Source organism: Stomoxys calcitrans, chromosome 5 (genome assembly GCF_963082655.1).
Source record: "Stomoxys calcitrans chromosome 5, idStoCalc2.1, whole genome shotgun sequence".
NCBI classification, from domain to species: Eukaryota; Metazoa; Arthropoda; class Insecta; order Diptera; family Muscidae; genus Stomoxys; species Stomoxys calcitrans.
In genome coordinates, this window is record NC_081556.1 from 61005357 (window position 1) to 61030191 (window position 24835).

Genomic DNA, 24835 nt, shown 5'->3' on the forward strand with positions numbered 1-24835 from the left:
CATTTTGTACATTTTTGGAATTACAGGTTAGAAAGGATGAAGCTTCTATTGCTACAACGACTTTCTGTCTCAGACAGGAAAAGGACGACGAGAAAAAAGTACTCGAAGATAAAGATTTAGAAGTAATCGGTTCACCGATTATCAAGTACGGTGATACCACCGTCATTGTGCAGCACTGCGAAACATGCCTCTGGCTCAGTTACAAGAGCTACGAGACGAAGAAGAAGGGTGTTGGCAAAGTCGAGGAAAAACAAGCCATTCTGCACGAAGAAGGCAAAATGGACGATTGTCTTGATTTCTCGCGCTCTCAGGAGGAAGAATCAAAAACTGCTCGAGTTATTCGCAAATGCAGCAGTCTTTTTACACAATTTATCAAGTAAGTGCAGTTTTCAATATTTTTTTATTTTTTTTAAATCTACGCACACACAATGGTCCTAACGGCGAAAAACACACCCTTTTATCTGTTGATCTGAAGAGATATGTAGGCTTTGAAGAAAATGATTTACTGTGGCTTAAAAAGTGAACCCCAAATAAAAGAAAATTTAATTGATTTTAATGGTAGTAAATTGGGCGCTTAAGGTTTTTACCCTTATTTTAGGTCTATGCGAGTGAATCTTGTTGAAATTTCCAATAAGTTGGAATAACTGAACTCAATTTCAGCATGTCTTTGAACATACAAGAAACAAATTTGTCGATGATTCCCTTTTTACTGTGCAATTAAAATTAATATCAACTTTTGAATAATGATTATTAATTTTTAAGTTTTAGTCAAGCTAAAAGAACAAATTTGATCGCTAAATAACCCATGCATTTCACTTCCATTCGCATTTATAAATCAATTGCCTAAAAGGTTTATTTATTTTCAAGATGAATTATTATGTGCGTCCTTTGACTTGTTTTTACCATTCCTCTAGCCAATTTGGATATATATTTGCTACAAAAGCCGTGGTTTCTTTCAGTTTTGATTTGCCGCATAGAATATCTAAAATGAAAACAAGTAAAAATGCCGGGCCGAATCTTGAGAACCCCTACACCATGGATTCTGCTAAAAATTAACTTAGTTGAAGGCGTAATTTTACGTAATGTACAAAATATCTGCCAAACCAAGTAAAAATTTAAGCTTCTAGTGCAGAAAAAGGCTAATCGGATGAGGGGTTAATATGGAAGTTATATCAGATTAAGGACTGAAAACTTACCATAGAAGTTGGAAGTTATCAAAAAACGCTACGTGTAAAATCGTTGGTTGCTTAGCGCGATCGTTGAAAGTCATTACAAAACACTAGGTGCAACATTTCAACCCAATCAGGTAAAAAATTGCAGCTTCTAGGGATCCAAAGAGTCAAGTCGAAGAACCAATATATGTGGGAGCCATATCCAAATGTGAAGCGATAAGGCCTTTTTGCAATTTCCAACGACATAAATCAATAAGAAATCGTTCGACCGCTATCGTGATTTCTGTAAACGGACGAACAAAAGTGACTAGATTGATTTAGAATAACAAAACGATAAAGAAAATATATATTTTATGGGATTTCAGATCAATATTTCGAGGTGTTACAAACGGATTGGTATACGCCAATGGTGGTATACCTACCACTATAGGAACAATTATTTGAATTAACTATAAATTATAATATACTAGCTGGACACTCACTCGCTTTCTTATTGTATCTGAGCCCTTTATTGGTCAGGAATGTCCTGTCTGGGGGTACTGGTACTGGTCTTTCAAATATTTTGCCCCAATATAGATATCACATTGGGGCTCTACTCACCAATACCTTTCATTTGATCCTTATATTACTATGATCGATAAATAAGTCGGGTATGAGGGTATATTCGAGGGTGAGGTGGACCGTAATATATCAAATTCATTCTCTAGTCTCAAATATCTTTAACTTGAGCTTTGGAGGTGGCGCGGCCCCCCTAGGTATCGCACCCGCAATAAAGATACCAAATTTCTGTTTTTGAGTTATTATAAACAAACTAAATTTCGCGTAAATAGCCCCACCCATCTCCGAGATCTGGAGTTTTTGTATATAAGGTAAGTAGGCAGTCCGCCTGTTATAGTTTGGACGTTAGATCTACTTTATTCTGTTGGTTTTTGTGGTGAATTGGAGTAGCCAAACCCTTTGCCACGAAAGTGGAAAGTGGATATCAGATTCATACTCTACTCCCAAAAATCACATTTGAGATACATATTGCTATAGTTGGTATATATGTATGGTTTAGGGGAGTTTAGGTGGGGCGTCTTTGAAACACTTGGCTATAAATTAAATTTGCGCCCCTTATTGTCACAATCCACAAATTTGTCCACTTTAAGTTTTATCTGGGTGGGGCGGCCACCCACGCACTAAGCCCTGAAAAATATCAGCATCATGCTCTACTCTCAAATTTCATGGCTATTTGAGCTCCAATAGCCATTGGTTGAGGGGGAGTTTATGGAGTGAGATGACCCCCAAAAACTCGGCCTCAACTTGGAACTCTACTGACAAACATTTCTTTTAATTCACATACTATCCCGCTCGGACTACCAAGGGGAATTTAGTCGTATTGAAGGGTATTAAGTGGATGGGACGTTCCCAGACTCTATCTCAAATACGTATACCTCCCAAAGACCTTTCATTTGATACCCATTTTGTGACGTTGGACATTTATGCCTGTTTAAGGGGTTTTGGGGTTGGGGAGGCCCCCCGTAGACACGTTGGACCAAATTCGTATAACAGATGTGAATTCCACTTTAACTTCCAAACACTTTTCATTTGATATCCATATTGTCTCGATTGGTTAATAAACCCTGTTGGGGGTTTTGGGTGGTGGGGATGCCTCAGATACCAAGGAATATATTTTTAAGTCAGATTTGTACTCCACTTTAAAATACCTTTCTTTTGATACTCATATTGCCCAAAGGGGTGTTTTTGGGGTATCATAAGGTGGTATACAAAATTTCGCTTAAATCGGTGCACCCATCTCCGAGATCTGGCGTTTTTGAAAATTAGCGGACCCTCACAAGCCCCATTTAATAACATTTTTTTGACAAGAAGTTGTCATCTGCTTTGCTGAAATTCTGTTAAAATAACATTAAATTAGGGTTATTGTGATCACCATTTATGAAAAATATGAATCAATGTTGTTGAATGTTGTTTTTAATGCGCGCATGAAATTCCTAAAAACTAAATTAGTTTGTTTAATGACAATTACGAAAAAAATTATAACAAAACAATCTTTTATGACTTTCATGCCAACTATGATCCGTGTCGGTCTACAAACAGACATAGTCTCCATATAAACCAATCACCGGATTTGACTTCATCCTTAGACATAGAAGCCTAAATTTTCACTTGAAATTTGGCCCTGAAATTTGGCACTGAAATTTGGCCCAAACCCTATCTTGTGACTTACAACATCAGTACCAAGTTTTACCGGTCGGCCAATATGGTGATATATACCCTTCTAAGTACCGATGTCCCCATATGACTTCAGTTAATAAGGGTAAATTTTAAGCGGAATCCGTGGTTGGTGGGAACCCAAGAGAAGAACTACTATTTTCTTCAAGTTTTTATAAACTTTGGTCATCAAAACATAATCATTTGTTCTATTTTCATAAGAAAACAAGTTAAAGAGTGCTAAGTTCGGCAGAGTTGAATCTTATATACCCTCCACCATGGATCGCATTTTCAAGTTCTTTTGCCAATATCACTTTATAGGCAAAAAAAGAATAATAGATAAGATTTGCTATGCTATTTGAGCTATACCAAGTTATGAAGCGATTGGGACCATACTTGATATGGTTGCTGGAGACCAAAATGGAGTTCATTGTGCAAAATTTCGACCATATCGGATAAGAATTGTGCCATATACTGGCTCAAGAAATATTACCGGGAGATCTGTTTATATGGCAGCTATAACAGGTTATGGACCGATTCGAACCATATTTAGGTGTATACTAATTTCGTCATTTCGTTTGTAATACGTCGCAATATTCATCTGAGACCCAACAAAGTATTGATATTTTTAATTGTCTTGACATTCTAATTCGATTTATCCATATCCGCCCGTCTGTCCGTCCATCTTTCCGTCCGTCTGACAAAGCTAGGGGCTTGAATATTTACACAAATACTTCCTATTAGTTAAGTCAGATGGGATTGTAAATGGGCCATATCGGTCTATATTTTGATCTAGCTGCCATATAAACCGGTCTTAGATCTTGACTTTTTGAGCCTCTAGTGGACGCAATTCTTATCCGATTTGGCTGAAATTTTTCACGAGGTCTTTTGTTATGACTTCTAATAGCTGCGCTAAATATAGACCTAATCGGTTCAAAACTTGATATAGCTGCCATATAAACCAATCTCGGATTTCGATTTCTTGAGTCTCTAGAGTGCGCAATTATCATCCGATTTGGCTGAAATTTTGCATGAAGTCTTTTGTTTTGATTTGCAACAACTGTCCCAATATGGTCCGTTTGGTTCAAAACTTTATATAGCTCTCACACAAACCAATCTTCTGATTTGAATTTAAGAGCCTCTGGAGGGCGCAATTCTTATCCGGTTTAGCTAAATCTTTCCACATATGTGCCAAATATGGTCTAGGTTCGGTTAGGTTAGGTAAAAAAGCCACTATGCAACTATGAACATACAACTAAGCCAGTAATCGGATTGTTGTGCGCTCTAAATACTAAACAAGAATAAGCGTGCTAAATTCGGCCGGGCCGAATCTTATGTACCCTCCACCATGGATCGCATTTGTCAAGCTCTTTTCCTGGCATCTCTCTGTAGGCAAAAAGGATATAAGAAAAGATTTGCTCTGCTATTAGAAAAGATTTGCTCAGCGATATCAAGATATGGTCCGGTTCGGACCACAATTAAATTATATGTTGGAGACCTGTGTAAAATGTCAGCCAATTCGAATAAGAACTGCGCCCTTTGGGGGCTCAAGAAGTAAAATAGAGAGATCGATTTATATGGGAGCTGTATCAGACTATAGACCGATTCAGACCATAATAAAAACGTATGTTGGTGGTCATGAGAGGATCCGTCGTACAAAATTGCAGGCAAATCGGATAATAATTGCGACCTCTATAGGCTCAAGAAGTCAAGATCCCAGATCGGTTTATATGGCAGCTATATCAAGTTATGAACCGATTTTAACCATACTTGGCACAGTTGTTGGATTTCCGCCAGTCTGTCGAAAGCACGCTAACATTTGAAGGATTAAAGCTAGGGGCTTGAAATTTTGCAAAAATACTTCTTATTAGTGTAGGTCGGTTGGGATAATAAATGGGCCATATCTGTTCATGGTTTGATATAGCTACCATATAAACCGATCTTGGCTTCTCCAGCCACTAAGGGGCGCAATTTTTATCCGGATTGGCTGAAATTTAGCATGAGAGGTTTTGTTATGACTTCCAACAACTATGCTAAGTATGGTCTTAATCGGTCCGTAACCTGATGTAGCTATTATATAAATGAATTTTGAATTTTGACTTCTTGAGCCGCTGGAGGCCGAAATTATTCGGCTGAAATTTTAAATGAAGTGTTTTGTTTTAACTTCCAACAACTATGTTAAGTATGGTCCAAATTGGGTTATAACCTGATATAGCTCCCATATAAACCAATATCGGATCTTGACAATTATAATCCAATTTGGCTGAAATTTTGCATGATGTGTTTTGTTTTAACTTTCAACAACTGTGGTAAGGTTGGTCAAAATCGGTTCATTGCCTGATATAGTTCCCATATAAACCGATTATACTTCTTGGGCCTATAGAGGGCGCAATTCTTACCCGATGTTGCTAAAACTTTGCACAATGACTTCCACTTAGGTCTCCAATAACCAAACCAACTATGGCCCCAATCGGGTTATAACTTGGTATAGCTCCAATAACATAGCAATTCTTATGTATTATCATTTGTTTCCCTATAAAGAGCAAAGAACTTGTCAAATGCGGCCGAACTTGGCACGCTTTTACTTGTTTTGTATTGGAAACGCTGCCATTTTTAACTTTAAGTCTTTAAGTCATTTGTGCATACATAAACTGGCACCATTTGTATGAGATTTTTAGTATGTAGCTAAAAATATGAAGAAGCTATTACGAAAACAGTGAAAAAAAATCAAAGCTAAATGTTGATTTATATTTATTTAACGGTACATGATGGCATGGTGTGTTAGATAGTTTTTTTTTTCCAAGTTCTTTCTTCAGAATCCTAAATCATGGAAATCGATTCAGTAGCTCAAAGGTTATAGCCCCTAGAAGGTTGGACCAGTGGAAAGATGTCGACTTTTACACTCTCTGTGGACTTATTTCCAATTTTTTCGCCGTTCCAACCACTGTGCGTCACTTGAAACATTTGTTTATTATGATTATTTGCTTCTAGTGCCTTGGAAACCCTTCAATCCAATCGGCGTCATTCGGTGTTCTTCCAAAAAGTCAACCTCAACGAAATGGTAATGTGCCTTGAAGATTTGATTAATTATTTCTCCCAACCACCAGATGATATGGGTAAGTATGCTATGGTCATAGTATGAACTTTCCTACTAAATATAATCCCCAATTCACTTTGTTTTTGTAGAGCATGAAGAGAAACAGAATCGTTTCCGTGCCTTGCGCAATCGGCAGGATCTCTTCCAGGAAGAGGGTGTTTTGAATCTAATTCTCGAAGCCATTGACAAAATCAACATTATTACTTCGCAAGGTTTTCTGGCCAGCTTTCTGGCAGGGGATGAGACGGGTCAAAGCTGGGATTTGATTTCCACATACCTCTACCAGTTGTTGGCTGCAATTATCCAAGGCAATCACACGAATTGTGCACAGTTCGCCAACAGCAACCGCTTAAATTGGCTTTTCTCGCGTTTGGGCTCACAGGCATCCAGTGAGGGGTCAGGCATGTTGGATGTACTCCATTGTGTGCTGATTGACTCCCCCGAAGCCTTAAACATGATGAGAGATGAACACATTAAAGTCATTATTTCCTTATTGGAAAAACACGGTCGCGATCCAAAAGTACTGGATGTGCTGTGCTCACTGTGCGTCGGTAATGGTGTCGCTGTGCGTTCGTCACAAAATAACATTTGTGACTTCTTGTTGCCTGGAAAGAACTTATTGCTGCAAACCCAGCTAGTTGATCATGTGGCCAGCATACGGCCTAATATTTTCGTTGGACGGGTAGCAAATTCGGCCATGTACCAGAAATGGTATTTTGAAGTTACAATGGATCACATTGAGCAGACCACTCATATGATGCCCCACCTGCGAATTGGTTGGGCCAACACTTCAGGGTAAGCATAAATAACAGGACGTCAAATCAAAGACGAGCCATAATGATACACTGCTATATTTATAGCTATGTTCCCTATCCCGGTGGTGGCAAAAAGTGGGGAGGTAACGGCGTGGGCGATGATCTGTATTCATTTGGTTTTGACGGTGCCTATCTGTGGACGGGTGGCCGCAAAACCTTAGTCACAGACATGATACCTGAACAACCCTACATTCGTAAAGGAGATGTGATTGGTGTAACAATTGATTTGTCCGTACCCATCATTACATTTACCTTCAATGGTCTCAAAGTAAAGGGATGTTTCCGTGACTTCAACTTGGATGGAATGTTCTTCCCCGTAATGAGCTGTTCTTCAAAACTAAGGTTGAGTCCAAAATCGCAGCACAAGAAACAAAGTACCTAATACTCCATTTCTCATTACAGTTGTCGGTTCCTATTCGGCGGCGATCACGGTCGTATGAAATTTGCCCCACCCCACGGATTTTCACCTCTGGTGCAGTGCCTTATGCCCCATCAGATTTTGAGCTTGGATCCTTGTTTTTATTTTGGCAATTTGAACAAGAACGTTTTAGCTGGTCCCTGGATGATAGAAGATGATACCGCCTTTGTGCCCAACCCTGTGGACACTTCGGGAGTATCACTGCCATCTTCAGTGGACCAAATCAAAGAGAAGCTCGCTGAAAATATTCACGAAATGTGGGCACTGAATAAAATCGAGGCCGGATGGTCTTGGGGTGAGCACCGAGATGACTACCAACGTATTCATCCATGTTTGACGCAGTTTGAGAAATTACCACCTGCCGAGAAGCGTTACGACAATCAGCTGGCCGTACAAACTCTCAAGTAATGTGGCAAGAATCTAACATTCCCTTAACAGTAACTAACTTCTCTCACTTACAGAACAATCATCGCGTTAGGCTACTACATAACCATGGATAAACCTCCAGCACGCATAAGGCCAATACGTTTGCCCAACGAGATATTTATGCAAGCCAACGGCTACAAGCCGGCACCTTTGGATTTGAGTGCTGCGACATTGACACCCAAACTGGAGGAACTGGTGGATCAATTAGCCGAAAATACACACAACCTCTGGGCCAGAGAACGCATACAGCAGGGATGGACTTATGGTCTGAATGAAGACTCGGAGAATTTGCGCAGTCCTCACTTGGTACCCTACTCCAAGGTTGATGAGGCCATCAAAAAAGCCAATCGCGATACTGCTTCGGAGACAGTGCGTACATTACTTGTGTACGGTTACGTTTTAGATCCACCTACCGGTGAAGGCAACGAGGCTCTTTTGGCCGAAGCGCTACGACTTAAGTTCGCCGCCTTCCGCACGTACCGTGTTGAACGTAACTATGCTGTTACATCAGGCAAATGGTATTTTGAGTTTGAGGTTCTCACTGCGGGACCCATGCGAGTTGGTTGGGCAAGAGCCGATTGTAACCCAGGTGCTATGCTGGGTAGCGATGACACCAGTTGGGCTTTTGATGGCCACAATGTAAGTATGGTGTTTGGGTTAAATCCTTTCAAACATGCAATAAGCATAGTCTTCAGAATAAACCCTTCCTTCTTTTTCTTTTTAATCTTATTTCATTATGTTTGTACAAGTCCCTTAAGAACTTATTTAAAGAATTGTATAGCTGGAAGTTTGTGAATACTGCGTGAAGTCTTCGATATATCCGTACAATCGAGTCGAGGGTGGCTCCTTTTTTGTACATCCTCTCAATGAATACAACTCATATTGAATTATTGTGAACTTAATATTTCTGATCACAAGCATAGAAAAACCATAGTGATAGTTTTCCCACCACTCAGGGGGAGCACTCTCGTTTCTTCCAAGACAAATCTTCTTCCAGCTGTACAGTTGCTTTGTCTCTCTAACTTTAACCGGTTTCCAAAACCATCTACATACATCTATATTGAATTTATAACCGAACCAAAATATACAGGTGACCAAAGTACACGCCGGATCTGTGGAACACTTTGGTGTTCGTTATGAAGCAGGAGACGTTATCGGTTGTTTTATCGATGTCAAGGAACAAACCATCAGTAAGAAAACACTTCATGCCACCCATAACTACCGCAAAATGCTGCGAACATTTATTTTATTTCTATTCGAATATTTCGATTACGCTGCGTTTGACTAATTTTTGTTCGACACATTTAATTATTTATCGTTTTTCTTATTTCTCTACTCAAACTTTTGTTGATTTTTAACCGATTTTTTTTTTCGCGCGTCGTTTCTTTAGCGTACTATTGCGTGCAATTGCAAATGAAACCAATCAGGTACTGGTTGTGGACACAGCCATGCACCATGCCGTGCTCGCATTCACATTCGATGGCTTTCATTTGGCATCCTTAGTATTGATATGCGTATACTTTGAACGTCTGAACCTTTTGATTTACTCACCACACGTATATAATTTATCAATTCTATTTACCAGCATACATTTGTACATGCATATGTAATCTCTTGTTATTGTCCATCAGCACTTTCAATGTTAAACGAAAATGCCATATTGTTTTTGTACATACATTTAGGAAGAGAAAGTTTTTGGCGGCGTAAGTGAATCGTTTGGCAAAATTTGCGGCCCCGGTGACATTGTTGGCGTCTTCTTAGATCTCGCCGACCATACAATCAGTAAGAACCGATTTCGATAACCAATAAATCTACATCTTGTAGTTAAAGTGTATCTTCCCAAATGTCCTGACAGCACCCTTTTTCCTTCTCCCTCCCTTGCTTTTGATATTTACTAAATAAAATCCCCAACAACAAGCCATCCATAAAATACAACAAGCTCGTTTGCCTCGTTCTTCTGGTCTTATCAGATTCTGATAAACTACGATAAACTACACGACTGTTCACTCTCCTTTCACATCCACAAACTTTTACCAGGTGTATGTATATAGAACACTAGCTACTACCGGCATGTAGTTCCGAATGCGATTGCAATTCTCATCTGACACTGGTCTCCACATTGTGCATGCTCGTACCTGACATCCGTTAGGCATTTCAAATATCACAGCAACAAATTGGGTAATTACCAGGATACAAGTTAGGTTAGGTTTAAGTGGCATTGTGGAAGCACAGGAACAGGAGAAGGAAGATGCCTTCTAGTTCCTACCATTGAACCATCCAGATCGCTTTAAAAAGCCCAACAACTTGCGAATGTTTAGATCCGCTAAATCAGACAAGTTCTCAAAGAAATGAGAACGTAAAAAGGAACTCCATCTCGCTGCCAGTGCGGAACACGCACACCGCAGATGCTCTAAAGTCTCTTCATCTTCGACGTCCTCACAGCTTCTGCAGAAGTCGGTATTTGCAATTTTCAGTCTGTCAGCATGTTTTCCAATCAGACTGTGACCTGTCATGACGGACACAATGACTGAGGCGTCCGTTCAAGCCATCGACAGCAAAGCGGTAGACCTCTTCAAATCTAGACCAGCCCACATACATTTGGAATGCCCAAACCCCTTACAAAAATGCGAACTTCTAAGAGCCGCAGAAAGCAAACTGACTTGAACAATACATACTATAGATGTTCGAAGTCATAACAAAACACCACTTGCAAAACTTCAGCTAAATCGGACAAAAAAATCGCAAAATTCGATATATTCGATATTTTTGTTAATTAATATCGATAGTATCAATACTATCGTTAATTTTTGATTACCTATATTTTAAAGGAAAATGCTATACATTTTTTTCGCTAGTTGACTGAATCTACAAATTGAAATGGAGAATGGGGACAGTGTCAACAGAAAATAAGTAAAGCCGTGCTAGTCTTATGTTATTTGCACGGCTTCTCTTCATAGGCAGAAACTAAAAAATTGGTTTTGATGTTAGAGGTCATTTCAGAAAACATCGTGCAAAACTTCAGCCAAATCGATTAAAAATTTATCCTTTTTCGGACTCAAGAAGTCAAATCGGAAAATCGGTTTAAATGGATTCGAAATCTAAACATGGACCGATTTAGCCCATTTACAATCCCCTACGTTATACATCGATAAAAAATATCATGACTAGATTGACTGAAAATGTCATGACCATCAGAATATGTATAATTTATAGTATTCCAGATGAGTATACCCCCATTCTATGGTGTAGAGCATAAAACACGAGGAAACCGACAAACAGATCAGTATTATAATTGCTGCGATGAAAAAATTGTATTGGATTTCAATTTTGCAAATAACGCAACTTTACCGATAATATCGATGGGAAAAATATCAATCTTTATTCAACCAAAAAATTAAAATATCGATAGTGCCATCGATAGTTTGCCAGCTCTCAAGACCTCAAATTGGGAAATAGGTTTAGTGGGACCTATATAAGGTGAACACCGATTTGAAGCATACTCAGCGCTAACGGTAAAAGAATTGTGGCTTCTGGGGCTAGAAGTCAAGGCGAAGGAACGCATTATATGGGAGCCATATCCAAATCTGAATCGATATGGTCCATTTGACAGTCCCAACGGACCTCAATCAAGAAGAAATATCTGTACAAAATTAAGAGGTGCTAGCTTTACGCGATCGCTATCGTGACTTCGACGTAAGGAGGGACGGACGGACCTAGCTAGATCAACTCAGAATGTCAAACCGACCAAGAACATATATATATATATACGTTTTGGGGTCGCACATCAATATTTCACACACAAAAATGTGGTGGTTTGAGCTAGTAACACTTCGTGTCAGCTATGCCTAAAATTAACAAACCATGAACTGTAAAACGTCTATTAATGATGTATTATGGCTATGTCTGACATTATCTATTCTCAAATCCTATAACCCTATAATAAAGTTTAGACATATGAACAAGCCTAGATTTTTGCTTATCCTGAAAAGTTTACGTTTACTGGGGAACGTAGTCTTGCATTTAAGGTGACAATGTACACTTTGTAAAGACAATAATGAATATTTCGATGCATTGCAAACGGATCGACAAAATTGAAAAACCCCAAATTCTAAAAATTTCAATGCTTTAATGCATTGATTACTTTAGATACATCAAAGTAGATTTGATTAACCTGTCAATGGTTGAAGTGCAAATGTCATTTAACCACCAATTATATTTGGAATAAAATAAAACCAGAAACAGTCTTGTTTCATATTTTACTCAAGATGGTATCCATCGGTGGACACCATCTTCTAATAGAAAGAAATTAAAAGGGCGGTAGGCTAACATCAACATCACTGGTTATAAAAGACATTTCGGTCGATAATTTTATTCATATTCCGCACATAAAATTCAGAAGGCCGCAATGCCAATACATAACTGAATATTCAGTTTTACTGATCATACGGATGCAAGTATTCCAATTATTATTAAATTTTTTAAAATGAAGATGTGTATATCTTATTCCCTGTACTTACCATATGGTACCACCACACATTCAAAGTCTATGTACGCCTGTCAACCGCACTGTTCCCTCGATTTTATAACAACGTTTATGGTTTAACAACTCACTAGCATTAATACTTTTAAGCTTTATTTACTTATTAGAGCATGGCCATTTAACTAATTGCTTTTATCACTACTTACTGCCAAACACTGCCAATTTGACCACATCAAAAGCAAACAAACGAACTAAAATCCAAAAACCAGACTAAATTCCATCCAAATACTTGGACACAGTTCGTTACAATGAAATTATTTATACCATCGTATCAACCACTTGACCAAAACCGCAGAATGTGAGGAAACCACGAAAACCGCATGAGAAACAAGAGCGAGCCTTGTCTCAATGAGTGCTGTCCGATTTAAAGGCGTAGAGTCTCCTATTTATAGCTAAGTCCGCAATCTGCTAAGCAATCGTCTGAGCACCACTTAAAAAAGTTTTGATGTTATCGCCATAATTGGCGGCGACATGCTAACCTAGAAAATAGTAGTAGTCTGAAATCAAACTCACTTAGACAATGTTTGTCCATTGTGATACCACACTAGAGACAGGCAGAAGTCTCTGGCGGAATAGAACCCATATTTTTAGGTTAGGTACTATATACTTAATTGGTACGTAACTCTTCTGAATCATAATCTAGAACAAGTAAGAATAACAATTTGAAGTTGAATCTATCTAAATATGCATCTTTAACACCACCCGACCCCACATTTATTATCCGTAAATCGGATAATAAATGTGGCTTTTATGAGCCTAAGACCCTTAATCGATGGATCGGTCTTTATGGGGACTATATCAAGATAGAGTCCGATTTATCCCATTTTCGAACTTAACCTGCTTATGGACAAAAAAAAAGAATCAGTGCAAAGTTTCAGATCAATATCTCTATTTTTAAGCTCAACGATAAGGGCCTCTTTTTTATAGCCTCTTTGGCATAGTACCTCACTAATGATGTCAGTATTAGGAGGGGAAAACCATCACTGACAATTTTTGTCTGATGGTCTCGCCAGAATTCGAACCCAGGTGTTCAGCGTCATAGGGGGACATGCCAACCTTTGCGCTATGCTGTGAGCGTAGTTTTGTAATTTTTAAAATCATGGACTAAAAGCAATTTGTTGTCTTGAGATTATCATTGCTATTTGAAGGGAAAACACTATTCAAGTCAAGGCATGACATGATAAATGATATTCAGATTTTGCTCCGTCAAGACGAATTATTGGGAAGTGGTTTGCTACTTCAAACGTGGCCGAACGGACACAGATGATGCTCCACATTCGGGTCACCCAAAAGCGGTGCGAACACCAGAAAACTTAAAAAAAATGTGGCGCCCAGCGACTGCTACCTGTTTCCAAACCCGCAAAAATGCTGGAATATTTTTGTATCATCCTTGAAAGTAGCTATGCTGGTTAATAAAGTTAAATTTTGATCGAAAAAATTTATTATTAGTTATCCTGCGGCCTTTTCAGCCAATGTGCTACATTGCTTCATTTAGGTTGAGACTAACTTCAAGAAGACATCATAGGATTACTCTTTATGTACAATCCAAGGCAAGTTCATACTTGTTCATGTCGAATGTCGCGACATAGTTCTCTTTTGAACACTTTGCGGGAGTACTTAATCCTCAATTCTGATTAATATCCAATCGAAATATGTAAGTATATTTCCTCACAAATAAACGAATCTAAATGTTTGGTTAAGGTCATGTGATTACACGTTTGGTATAGGATGCGTAAATACGAATGCACAAGATACTCATACCGAAACTCTAAACTCGAACTAATCAAAATCTAAACATCACAGCAGATTACAAATGCCAAAAGCCACGATACATGAGCATGATCCAAACTAACGGCATCCACAGCTTCGTTGTTTGTACATAGCTAGTCTGAAACCGTCTACTAGTGTTTTTTTTAAATCTAAAGTAGAATGATTCACCAGTAATTGAAACTAAATGCTGTTGGTAATCGTAGGTTTCTCCCTAAATGGTGAGCTGTTGATGGACGCATTGGGTGGCGAGACCACTTTTGCCGAGGTCACCGCCGAAGGAGTAGGATTTGTTCCAGCGTGTACATTGGGCGTAGGCCAGAAGGCTCGTCTTATATATGGTCAAGATGTGGATTCGTTAAAATTTTTCACCACCTGCGGTCTGCAGGAGGGCTATGAACCTTTCTGCGTGTAAGTAGCAATAATCGAACACGAAACCGGGTGTTGGACTTTTTCATATTCTTTGACTTTTTGTAGAAATATGCGCCGACCTGTTACTCACTGGTACACAAAGGATCAGCCAATATTTGAAAATACTGAGGAGATGCCCGACTGTCGCATTGATGTCACTCGTATTCCCGGTGGTGCAGACACTCCACCTCATCTTAAAATTTCCCATAACACGTTTGAGACAATGGAAAAGGCCAACTGGGAATTTTTGCGTCTCTCCTTGCCAGTCACCTGCATGGACGAATTTATTAGCGAAGTTGAGAAGGCTCGCCGATGGGAGGAAATCAAAATTCGCCAGTACCGCCTAATGCGTGAGGCCCAGGAAATGGCCCAGCATCAGCCATCTGCTCACATGGATCACATGTTGAAGAGTGGTTTTTCAATGAATGACATCAAGGGTCTAAATCGCAACTACGAAGATACGGCAGAGGCGGATGAGAACATGGCAAGGAGTCCAGTCAGGCCAGCACGTAGAGCATCTATAACACGCAACATTACCTTCGAATCAGATTTAGGAATGCCAGAGGAACTGCAACGTTCCACGTCTGCGCTTGATATGAATGGAATGGAAGACGGCATGGTAGATGACAAGAAAAAGCGTGGTCGTAGTCCGTTTAAGTTCTTCTCGAAAAAGTCTCGCGACCAAAGCAAAGACAAAACTCCAGGAAGAGCTCCAGAGGTGAGTCCAGAAAGACGTACGGGAGTTCAGGGTCGTACCATGATGGGAGGACAATTAGCTGCCAAGCCGCCATCTCTTCGTCTCAATAATGTAAGTAATGACTATAGAATTTCGAGTCGTTTTCACACCTACCTTTCTCGTATTAGACCGAAATGCCACAAACACCCACGCAGGGCCCAAAAGCTCTTAGTGGAGGAAACTTAGGACAACCTACCGTGGAATCTTCGGGCAATGAAATGTTCGACGCCGAATGCCTCAAACTAATCAATGAATATTTTTATGGTGTGCGCATATTCCCCGGTCAAGATCCCACTCATGTGTACGTAGGTTGGGTTACCACCCAGTACCACCTGCACAGCAAAGAGTTCAACAAAGACAAAGTGCGCCGTGCCTCGGTTATTATTGAAGATGACTACGAAATGCCCATCCAACACATCAATCGCCAGAGTTGCTATGTCGTTCGTGCCGATGAGCTGTTCAACGAAGTCACTCAGGACGCCTCTGGCAAGGGGGCATCTCAGGGCATGTTTGTCGGTTGTTTTGTTGACACCGCCACTGGCATTATCAGCTTCACTTGTGAAGGCAAACAAACCTCCCACCGCTGGCAGATGGAACCAAACACAAAACTCTTTCCGGCAATCTTCGTCGAGGCCACAAGCAAAGAAATTTTGCAAATTGAGCTTGGTCGTACAGCTACTACACTGCCGCTATCCGCTGCTGTATTGCCAACTAGCGATAAGCACATCAATCCCCAATCACCACCCCGCCTGAAGGTGCAATGTCTTCGCCCACATCAGTGGGCCCGGGTGCCAAATACAGCACTTCAGGTACACGCCCTAAAGCTATCCGATCTACGCGGTTGGTCTATGCTCTGTGAGGACCCAGTTTCAATGTTGGCTCTACACATACCCGAAGAAGATCGTTGCATCGATATCCTCGAACTAATCGAAATGGACAAACTGCTTTCTTTCCATGCCCACTCCCTGACGCTTTACGCGGCGCTCTGCTATCAATCGAACTACCGAGCTGCACACGCACTCTGTCAACACGTCGATCAGAAGCAGCTACTTTACGCCATACGTTCCGAATACATGAGTGGGCCCCTACGTCAGGGTTTCTATGATCTCTTAATCGCTTTGCATTTGGAATCTCACGCAACAACAATGGAGGTTTGTAAAATGGAATATATTATTCCCTTAGGTCCCGAACTGAAGTTCCTGTACGACGACGAAGAGATGCGCCATTCGTTGAGATCCTTGGTCACGGAGTCTGTTCGTCCCCAGATGCGCATGACGGAGATCACGTGAGTATTTAAATTTCCAATGGAATGGATGACATAAAATCGTGTAATCCATTCCCAATGTTCAATATCACATACAACCGCCCCAGCTTCCCTCGATGACATAAAATCATTTAATCCATTCCCAATGTTCAATGTCATATGCAACTGTCCCAGCTTCCCTCGATCACTAGTCATATGCCCAAATACACACATAAAGTTATCCAGAGTCCGTACATCATATCACTTTTCGTCGTTCCACTCTTCACTAGAGTTCCAATAGAGAATTTTTCGTTTTCTTTTTGGTTTTTCTTTTATGTTTTATCTACCTTTTGCATGCCCTTCACCACAATACAAAAACTATTTTTGCATCTATTGCGATCGACCTACACAAATGCACACACAATGCATTCACCACACTCTTCCATATCGTATGCGCATCATTGTCGTAGACCTATGAGTACCCAAGCCAATGTTTCCAGCGAACCAATACCAGACATCGATCACCTGTATTCCCCGAAATTCCCCCTAGAAGTAGTGCGTGAATTTGTTATGGAAGCATTGAAAGAGGCGGTAGAGATCAATCAGGTGCATAACAGAGATCCAATTGGTTGGACAAATGAGAATCTGTTCTTGTAAGTAGCGCTTTTAGCTCCAACATATCACACATCACTCTGATCTACCCTATACATATTTTGCGTAGACCTCTTGTGAAGCTTACGGACCGTTTATTGTTGGTGGGTGTCATGACCGATGACGATGTGCAGAAACTTTTGGTTATGATCGATCCGGAGACTTGGGATCCCACCTTTGAGAAAGGTAAGTACAATATAAACTAGCCTAGATGACTACAGCTTGCCAATGACAAACTCTGTATTCAAGATGGAAAAGACGAACACCGTAAGGGTTTACTCACCATGAAGATGGCTGAAGGGGCCAAACTACAGATGTGTTATCTTCTGCACCATTTGTATGATATACAGCTAAGGCATCGGGTGGAAAGCATCATTGCATTCTCTCATGACTTTGTGGGCGATCTACAATCGGATCAGCTGCGTCGTTACATTGAAATCAAGCAATCTGACCTTCCAAGTGCTGTAGCAGCCAAAAAAACTAAAGAGTTCCGATGTCCTCCTAGAGAACAAATGAACCAGATCTTATGCTTTAAGAACTTAGAGCCAGATGATCATGAAAATTGCACTTGCGGTCTGGAGTTGCGCGGAAGTTTGTACGATTTTCATGACAGTCTCATGAAGAAAGTGTCTTTGAATGCTTTACAGGAGCCGGATGAGTCCGAGAGCACCACGATCGAAGAAATAAAAACGGGACCAATAACAAAGATCTACAACTTTATAAACACAGTGAAAGAACTTGAGGAGGGTCCCAAAGAAGTTGAGGAACCTGAGAAGAAAACTCCCGAAGAAGTGTTCCGCAAAGTGTTGATTAAGACCATTGTTAGTTGGGCGGAGGAATCACAGATTGAAACACCAAAATTGGTGCGAGAAATGTTTAGCCTACTTGTCAGGCAATACGATACGGTTGGCGAACTGGTAAGAGCTCTTGAAAAAACGTATGTTATCAATAACAGAGCCCGCGATGATGTGGCTGAAATGTGGGTTGGCTTGAGCCAAATCCGTGCATTGCTTCCCGTCCAGATGAGCCAAGAGGAGGAAGAGTTGATGAGGAAGCGATTATGGAAATTAGTTAACAATGCCACATTCTTCCAACATCCCGACTTGATACGCATTCTGCGTATTCATGAAAATGTAATGGCGGTTATGATGAATACTCTTGGGAGACGAGCTCAAGCCCAAAGTGATGCTCCAGCCCAACAGGAGGGAGGCGAAGGAGCCCCACCCAAGGAGAAGGACACCTCACACGAAATGGTTGTGGCTTGCTGTCGCTTCCTCTGTTATTTTTGCCGAACTGGACGACAGAATCAAAAAGCCATGTTTGATCACTTTGACTTTTTGTTAGATAATGCCAATATTCTGTTAGCTAGACCCAGTTTACGCGGTTCAACTCCTCTAGACGTGGCATACTCAAGTTTGATGGAGAACACAGAACTAGCTCTGGCCTTACGAGAACATTATTTGGAAAAGATTGCAGTGTACCTGTCACGCTGTGGCCTACAGAGCAACTCGGAGTTGGTGGAGAAGGGCTATCCCGATCTTGGTTGGGATCCGGTTGAAGGCGAGCGCTATTTGGACTTTTTGCGTTACTGCGTATGGGTGAATGGCGAAAGTGTCGAAGAGAACGCCAACCTTGTCATTCGTCTTCTTATCCGTCGTCCAGAGTGTCTAGGGCCGGCTCTAAGAGGAGAAGGAGAAGGTCTTTTCAGAGCCATTGTTGAGGCCAATCGAATGTCTGAACGCATCACAGATCGATGCAAAATGCAAGACGAAGCCGAAGGCACTATCGCCGGCCTCAACTTCACACATCCCTTGCCGGAGAGCGATGATGATGAAGATTACATTGACACCGGTGCCGCTATCCTGAACTTCTATTGTACCCTAGTAGATCTTCTCGGTAGATGCGCACCCGATGCTTCCGTAATAGAACAAGGCAAAAACGAATCACTCAGAGCTAGAGCTATTTTGAGATCTCTTGTGCCACTGGAGGATCTTCAAGGTGTCCTCAGCTTAAAGTTCACACTCACTCAAACTGCGCCAGGAGAAGAAAAGCCTAAGTCGGATATGCCATCCGGTTTATTGCCAAATAACAAGCAAAGCATTGTCCTATTCTTAGAACGTGTTTACGGCATTGAGACGCAGGAGCTCTTCTATCGATTGTTGGAAGACGCCTTCCTGCCCGATCTTAGAACAGCCACTATTCTAGACAAGAGTGATGGCTCAGAAAGTGACATGGCCCTTTCGATGAATCGATATATTGGCAATTCCATTTTGCCCCTGCTCATAAAGCACTCGAAATTTTACAACGAGGCAGAAAACTATGCCAGTTTATTAGATGCAACATTGCACACGGTCTACAGATTGTCTAAGAACCGTATGCTCACAAAGGGCCAAAGAGAAGCTGTATCCGACTTTCTGGTGGCATTGACATCACAAATGCAACCTGCAATGTTATTAAAACTTTTACGCAAGTTGACCGTCGATGTCTCTAAACTATCCGAGTACACGACTGTGGCTTTAAGAGTATGTATCGCCTTTGGCAATTTACTGCCGTTAGAACGTAATTTAACTGATATACTTATTTGTCTTGCAGCTCCTTACATTGCACTTCGATCGTTGCGCCAAATACTATGGCTCCAGTCAAGGCCAAGGCTCGTATGGAGCATCGTCTGACGAAGAAAAACGTCTTACTATGCTGTTGTTTTCTAACATTTTTGACTCACTCAGCAACATGGACTACGATCCGGAATTGTTTGGCAAAGCTTTGCCATGTTTGATTGCAATCGGTTGTGCTTTGCCACCTGACTACAGTCTATCGAAGAACCTCGACGAGGACTACTACGGCCGTCAATCGGGAGCTCCCGACCAGCCTCAATATGATCCCAACCCAATTGAAACTTCAACTGTCGTTTTGACGCACGACTACAACTCGCTGGTCGAAAAGTTCAGTGAACACTATCATGACGCTTGGGCTAGTCGTCGCTTGGAAAGTGGTTGGACCTATGGTGAAGTGCGGTCCGATACCGATCGCAAACATCCAAGACTCAAACCTTGCAACATGCTAAGTGACTATGTATGTGTTACTCTGCACACTGAGACCACCATGTTGAGACTTGTGTTGAAAAATTTATTTGTATGCTAATTTGAAACTTTTATGACTTTGTTTTGCGCAGGAACGTGAGCGTTATAGAGATCCCGTAAGAGAGTGCCTCAAGGCTTTGTTGGCTCTGGGCTGGACTATTGAGCACTCCGAAATTGAAGTTGCGCAAAATAACCGCGGTTCGACCCGCCGCCAATCTAAACCTCAGATTGTATGTATAATGTCTAAGTCAACCTTAATTTCCCTAGAACTCTCACTTTTGCCATCGAGGTTCTCACGATTTATTTTATTTCTACCATTTCATGCCTTTCGGTCAATATTCGTCAAAATTTTTCTCACCATATCCTCATTTGCAAATTATTTGTGTGCCTGCACCATATCTCTGACCTCTTAGAATGACTTTCAGAATGAAGGCAGTCCCTTCAATTACAACCCACATCCAGTGGATATGACCAATTTGACGCTGAGCAGAGAAATGCAGAATATGGCCGAGCGTTTGGCTGAGAACTCCCACGACATCTGGGCAAAGAAAAAGAAGGAAGAGCTCGGATCGTGTGGTGGTGTCATTCATCCACAGCTCGTACCTTATGACTTGTTGACGGATAAGGAAAAGCGCAAGGACCGCGAGAGGTCTCAGGAGTTTTTGAAATACATGCAATATCAAGGCTACAAATTGCACAAGTAAGGCAGTGTCGTTTGGCGCATGGTTATGTAATTTCTAATTATGATTCCTTTTCGTGTAGACCATCTAAGGGTGGCGCCCTCGAAGGAGAAGGAGGCGCAACTCAAACAGCCGCTGAATTGAGGTTCTCGTATTCACTTTTGGAAAAATTGATTCAATATTTAGATCGTGCTTCTATCAACATGAAGCTCTTGAAGCCATCGACCACGTTCAGCAGACGTACCTCATTTAAGACTGCTTCGCGTGACATTAAGTTCTTCTCAAAAGTAGTGTTGCCGCTAATGGAAAAGTACTTCTCCACACATCGAAACTATTTTATTGCTGTGGCCACAGCAACCAACAATGTGGGTGCAGCTTCACTAAAGGAAAAGGAAATGGTGGCGGCCATTTTCTGCAAATTGGCTTCGTTACTGCGCAATCGATTGACTGCTTTCGGTCCAGACGTTCGCATAACGGTTCGTTGCCTGCAAGTACTAGTAAAGGGTATAGATGCTCGCACTCTGGTCAAGAACTGCCCCGAGTTCATTAGAACCTCTATGCTGACTTTCTTCAATCAGACGGCTGACGATTTGGGCAACACCATTTTGAACTTACAGGATGGCAAGTACAGCCACTTGCGAGGAACACATCTTAAAACTTCCACGTCGCTGGGCTATATAAACCAGGTGGTTATGCCTGTTTTAACTGCCATGTTTGACCATTTAGCCGCCTGTGATTATGGAAGTGACCTATTGTTGGACGAAATTCAAGTTGCCTCTTACAAGATATTGGCCGCTTTGTATCATTTGGGCACAGACGGCACTTTGACGCAGGACAGGAAGTATCTGAAAACCGAAATCGAAAGACATCGTCCAGCATTGGGCTCTTGCTTAGGAGCTTTCAGCTCATGCTTCCCTGTGGCATTCTTTGAGCCGCACTTAAATAAGCACAATCAATTTTCACTTCTAAATCGCATAGCTGATCACTCGCTAGAGGCCCAAGACATTATGGTTAAAATGGAGAGTTGCATGCCAAATTTAGAAACGATTTTGGGAGAGGTTGACCAGTTCGTCGAGTCAGATAAGACCTATAGCGATGCTCCTCATGTGATCGACGTTATTTTGCCCCTCTTATGTTCCTATCTGCCGTTCTGGTGGTCACAAGGCCCCGACAACGTCAGCCCAACGAGCGGCAACCACGTCACAATGGTCACTGCTGACCATATGAATTCCTTGCTGCGCAACGTTCTGAATATGATCAAAAAGAACATTGGCAACGACAATGCCCCCTGGATGACTAGAATCGCCGCATATACCCAGCAGATTATTATCAACACATCGGAGGAGCTGTTGAAAGATCCATTCCTGCCACTTGCAGAGAGAGTAAAGAAGCGCACTGAGAATATGTTTCATAAGGAAGAAAGCATGCGAGGCTTCATTAAATCGGCAACGGATGACACATCTCAAGTTGAGACACAGTTGCAAGAAGATTGGCAGCTGCTGGTACGCGATATTTACTCATTCTATCCTCTGTTGATCAAGTACGTCGATTTGCAGCGTAATCATTGGCTAAAGGATAACATACCCGAGGCAGAGGAACTCTACAATCACGTAGCGGAGATATTTAATATCTGGTCCAAGAGTCAGTACTTCTTAAAGGAGGAACAAAACTTCATATCGGCCAACGAAATCGATAACATGGCATTGATTATGCCCACGGCAACAAGGCGATCGGCCATTTCGGAAGGTGCCCCCGTCACAGGAGGAAAAGTGAAAAAGAAGAAGAAGAATCGCGATAAGAAACGCGACAAAGACAAGGAAATTCAGGCCAGTTTAATGGTAGCTTGTCTGAAGCGTCTGCTACCAGTGGGACTTAATCTCTTCGCTGGTCGTGAACAGGAGCTGGTGCAACACTGCAAGGACCGCTATTTGAAGAAAATGGCCGAGTATGAAGTTATTGAGTTTGCTCGCAACCAATTGACGTTGCCGGACAAATTAGATCCTTCGGATGAAATGTCCTGGCAGCACTACTTGTACTCGAAGCTGGGCAAAAAGGAGGAACCCACCGAAGAGCAGAACGCCCTAGAGAAGGCAGCCAATCAAAATGACAAAGGACGTGATAAAACTCAGGAAACGGTGGATCGCATAGTGGCTATGGCAAAAGTACTATTTGGATTACACATGGTAAGCCTTCGGGTTCCTACAAGAGAAATTCTAACCATTCGAACATCCAAAAAACGAATCTGCCCAAAGGGGGCTTCATTCTTTTTTTGGTTTTTCGATTGATATCCTACTATCTCTTTTTTCTACAACTGTCTCCCTCCCTCTTTTCTGTACCTCTCTGACTATCTGCCACTCTCTCAGCCTCAATATGGCATAGTGGCGGACTTTAAATTCTATTCTATTTTCTATTACGATTTTTCTTTTAACGGTTCTTTTTTATACTCTTGATTAATTATTTTTTCACACATATACTTACACCGACAATTACAGATCGATCATCCCCAACAGCAAAGCAAAAACGTCTACAGGAGCGTTGTTTCAATACAGAGGAAGCGCGCTGTTATCGCGTGTTTCCGTCAAACATCGTTACATTCTCTTCCAAGGTTTTTAAACGCTTCTCATTTTTAATAGTGCAAACCTAAAGTATTCTAACCAAAAGCTAACATTTCGATAACTCTCTCTGTCTCTCTCTCTCTCACACACACTCTGTATCTGCTCTGCCCTTCTTGCTCTTTAACCTTTGTCCCGAAATGTTTCTCTTGATGAGAGAGCTGCAAAGGAATGCATTTCTGTGTATGGTTTCGTTAAGTGTTCAGTGTTCGTGTTTATGTTCCTGTTCGTTATAAGTTATTCGTTGTTCGTTGTTCGATAAAAGCTCCTTAGTTTGTTTGATACATATGTATGTACATACGTATATATGCTCTTCGCATATCCTCTGGTAGTGAGTGTCTAAATGCAATCGTTTTCGGCTCTTCCGCCCCTCAATTTAACCCTGCTTGCATCACCATCGACCCCCCCTCATCTGTCCATGAGTTTTGTGCACACCCAAACACTTCACAATCATCATTTCACCCATAGTTCTCTCTCCCTTTTTTTGTTTTTTTTTTTTTATTTGTTTAATATCCAAAATTTTTATCTCAAACTATACATAGAGATTGAACCAAGCTAAATCACTAACTTTTATGTCTCTGGCTGATTTTTTTTTTTGTATTTTGTGTCCTGACTCCTATAGGCATCACGCTCTAAGAAAAAATCTAAATCCCGGTCTTCGAAAATCACTTTGGCCCGCCGCCAAGCGGTCATTTCCAGCTTGCGCGCCATACATCTCTATCGCATTAGCAGGTGGGGCATGTTTGGTTTGTCAGCTTCAATGATTGCGCCTTACACAAATGATTCTTCTAACTACCAGAGATAATGGTTTAGTATGCGCGCCTCAGGTTATGAATGATTTCTCAAAAAATAACCTTCAACTAATATGCATGCATGTTAAACTAAAATTGAAGATAACAAATCAATCTATTGTTATTGTAGAGTTGCCCAAAGGTCAACCCGATAATTGCCCATCACAAACTAATCCAAATCTATT

At 41.1% G+C, this 24835-nt stretch overlaps 1 protein-coding gene across 11 annotated transcripts in view; it reads left to right on the forward strand.

Annotated features, from left to right (window-relative positions):
• The window catches only part of LOC106095874 (ryanodine receptor), a 163464-nt gene that overhangs the window by 129344 nt on the left and 9285 nt on the right, over nt 1-24835 (forward strand). For 2 of the 11 annotated variants that reach the window (XM_059370155.1, XM_059370146.1), the window contains exons 8-25: nt 27-376; nt 6375-6499; nt 6570-7275; nt 7341-7637; nt 7698-8117; nt 8175-8778; nt 9822-9921; nt 14653-14857; nt 14924-15665; nt 15722-16878; nt 17307-17489; nt 17558-17673; nt 17737-20009; nt 20080-20559; nt 20660-20797; nt 20981-21267; nt 21330-23430; nt 23740-23852. In XM_059370155.1, the coding sequence (XP_059226138.1) occupies nt 27-376; nt 6375-6499; nt 6570-7275; nt 7341-7637; nt 7698-8117; nt 8175-8778; nt 9822-9921; nt 14653-14857; nt 14924-15665; nt 15722-16878; nt 17307-17489; nt 17558-17673; nt 17737-20009; nt 20080-20559; nt 20660-20797; nt 20981-21267; nt 21330-23430; nt 23740-23852 (10397 nt within the window). Of the gene's footprint in view, nt 1-26; nt 377-6374; nt 6500-6569; nt 7276-7340; nt 7638-7697; nt 8118-8174; nt 8779-9229; nt 9330-9821; nt 9922-14652; nt 14858-14923; nt 15666-15721; nt 16879-17306; nt 17490-17557; nt 17674-17736; nt 20010-20079; nt 20560-20659; nt 20798-20980; nt 21268-21329; nt 23431-23739; nt 23853-24481; nt 24592-24835 lie in introns of all 11 variants that reach the window. The other 9 variants (XM_059370147.1, XM_059370148.1, XM_059370149.1 and 6 more) reach the window with 9 other exon arrangements.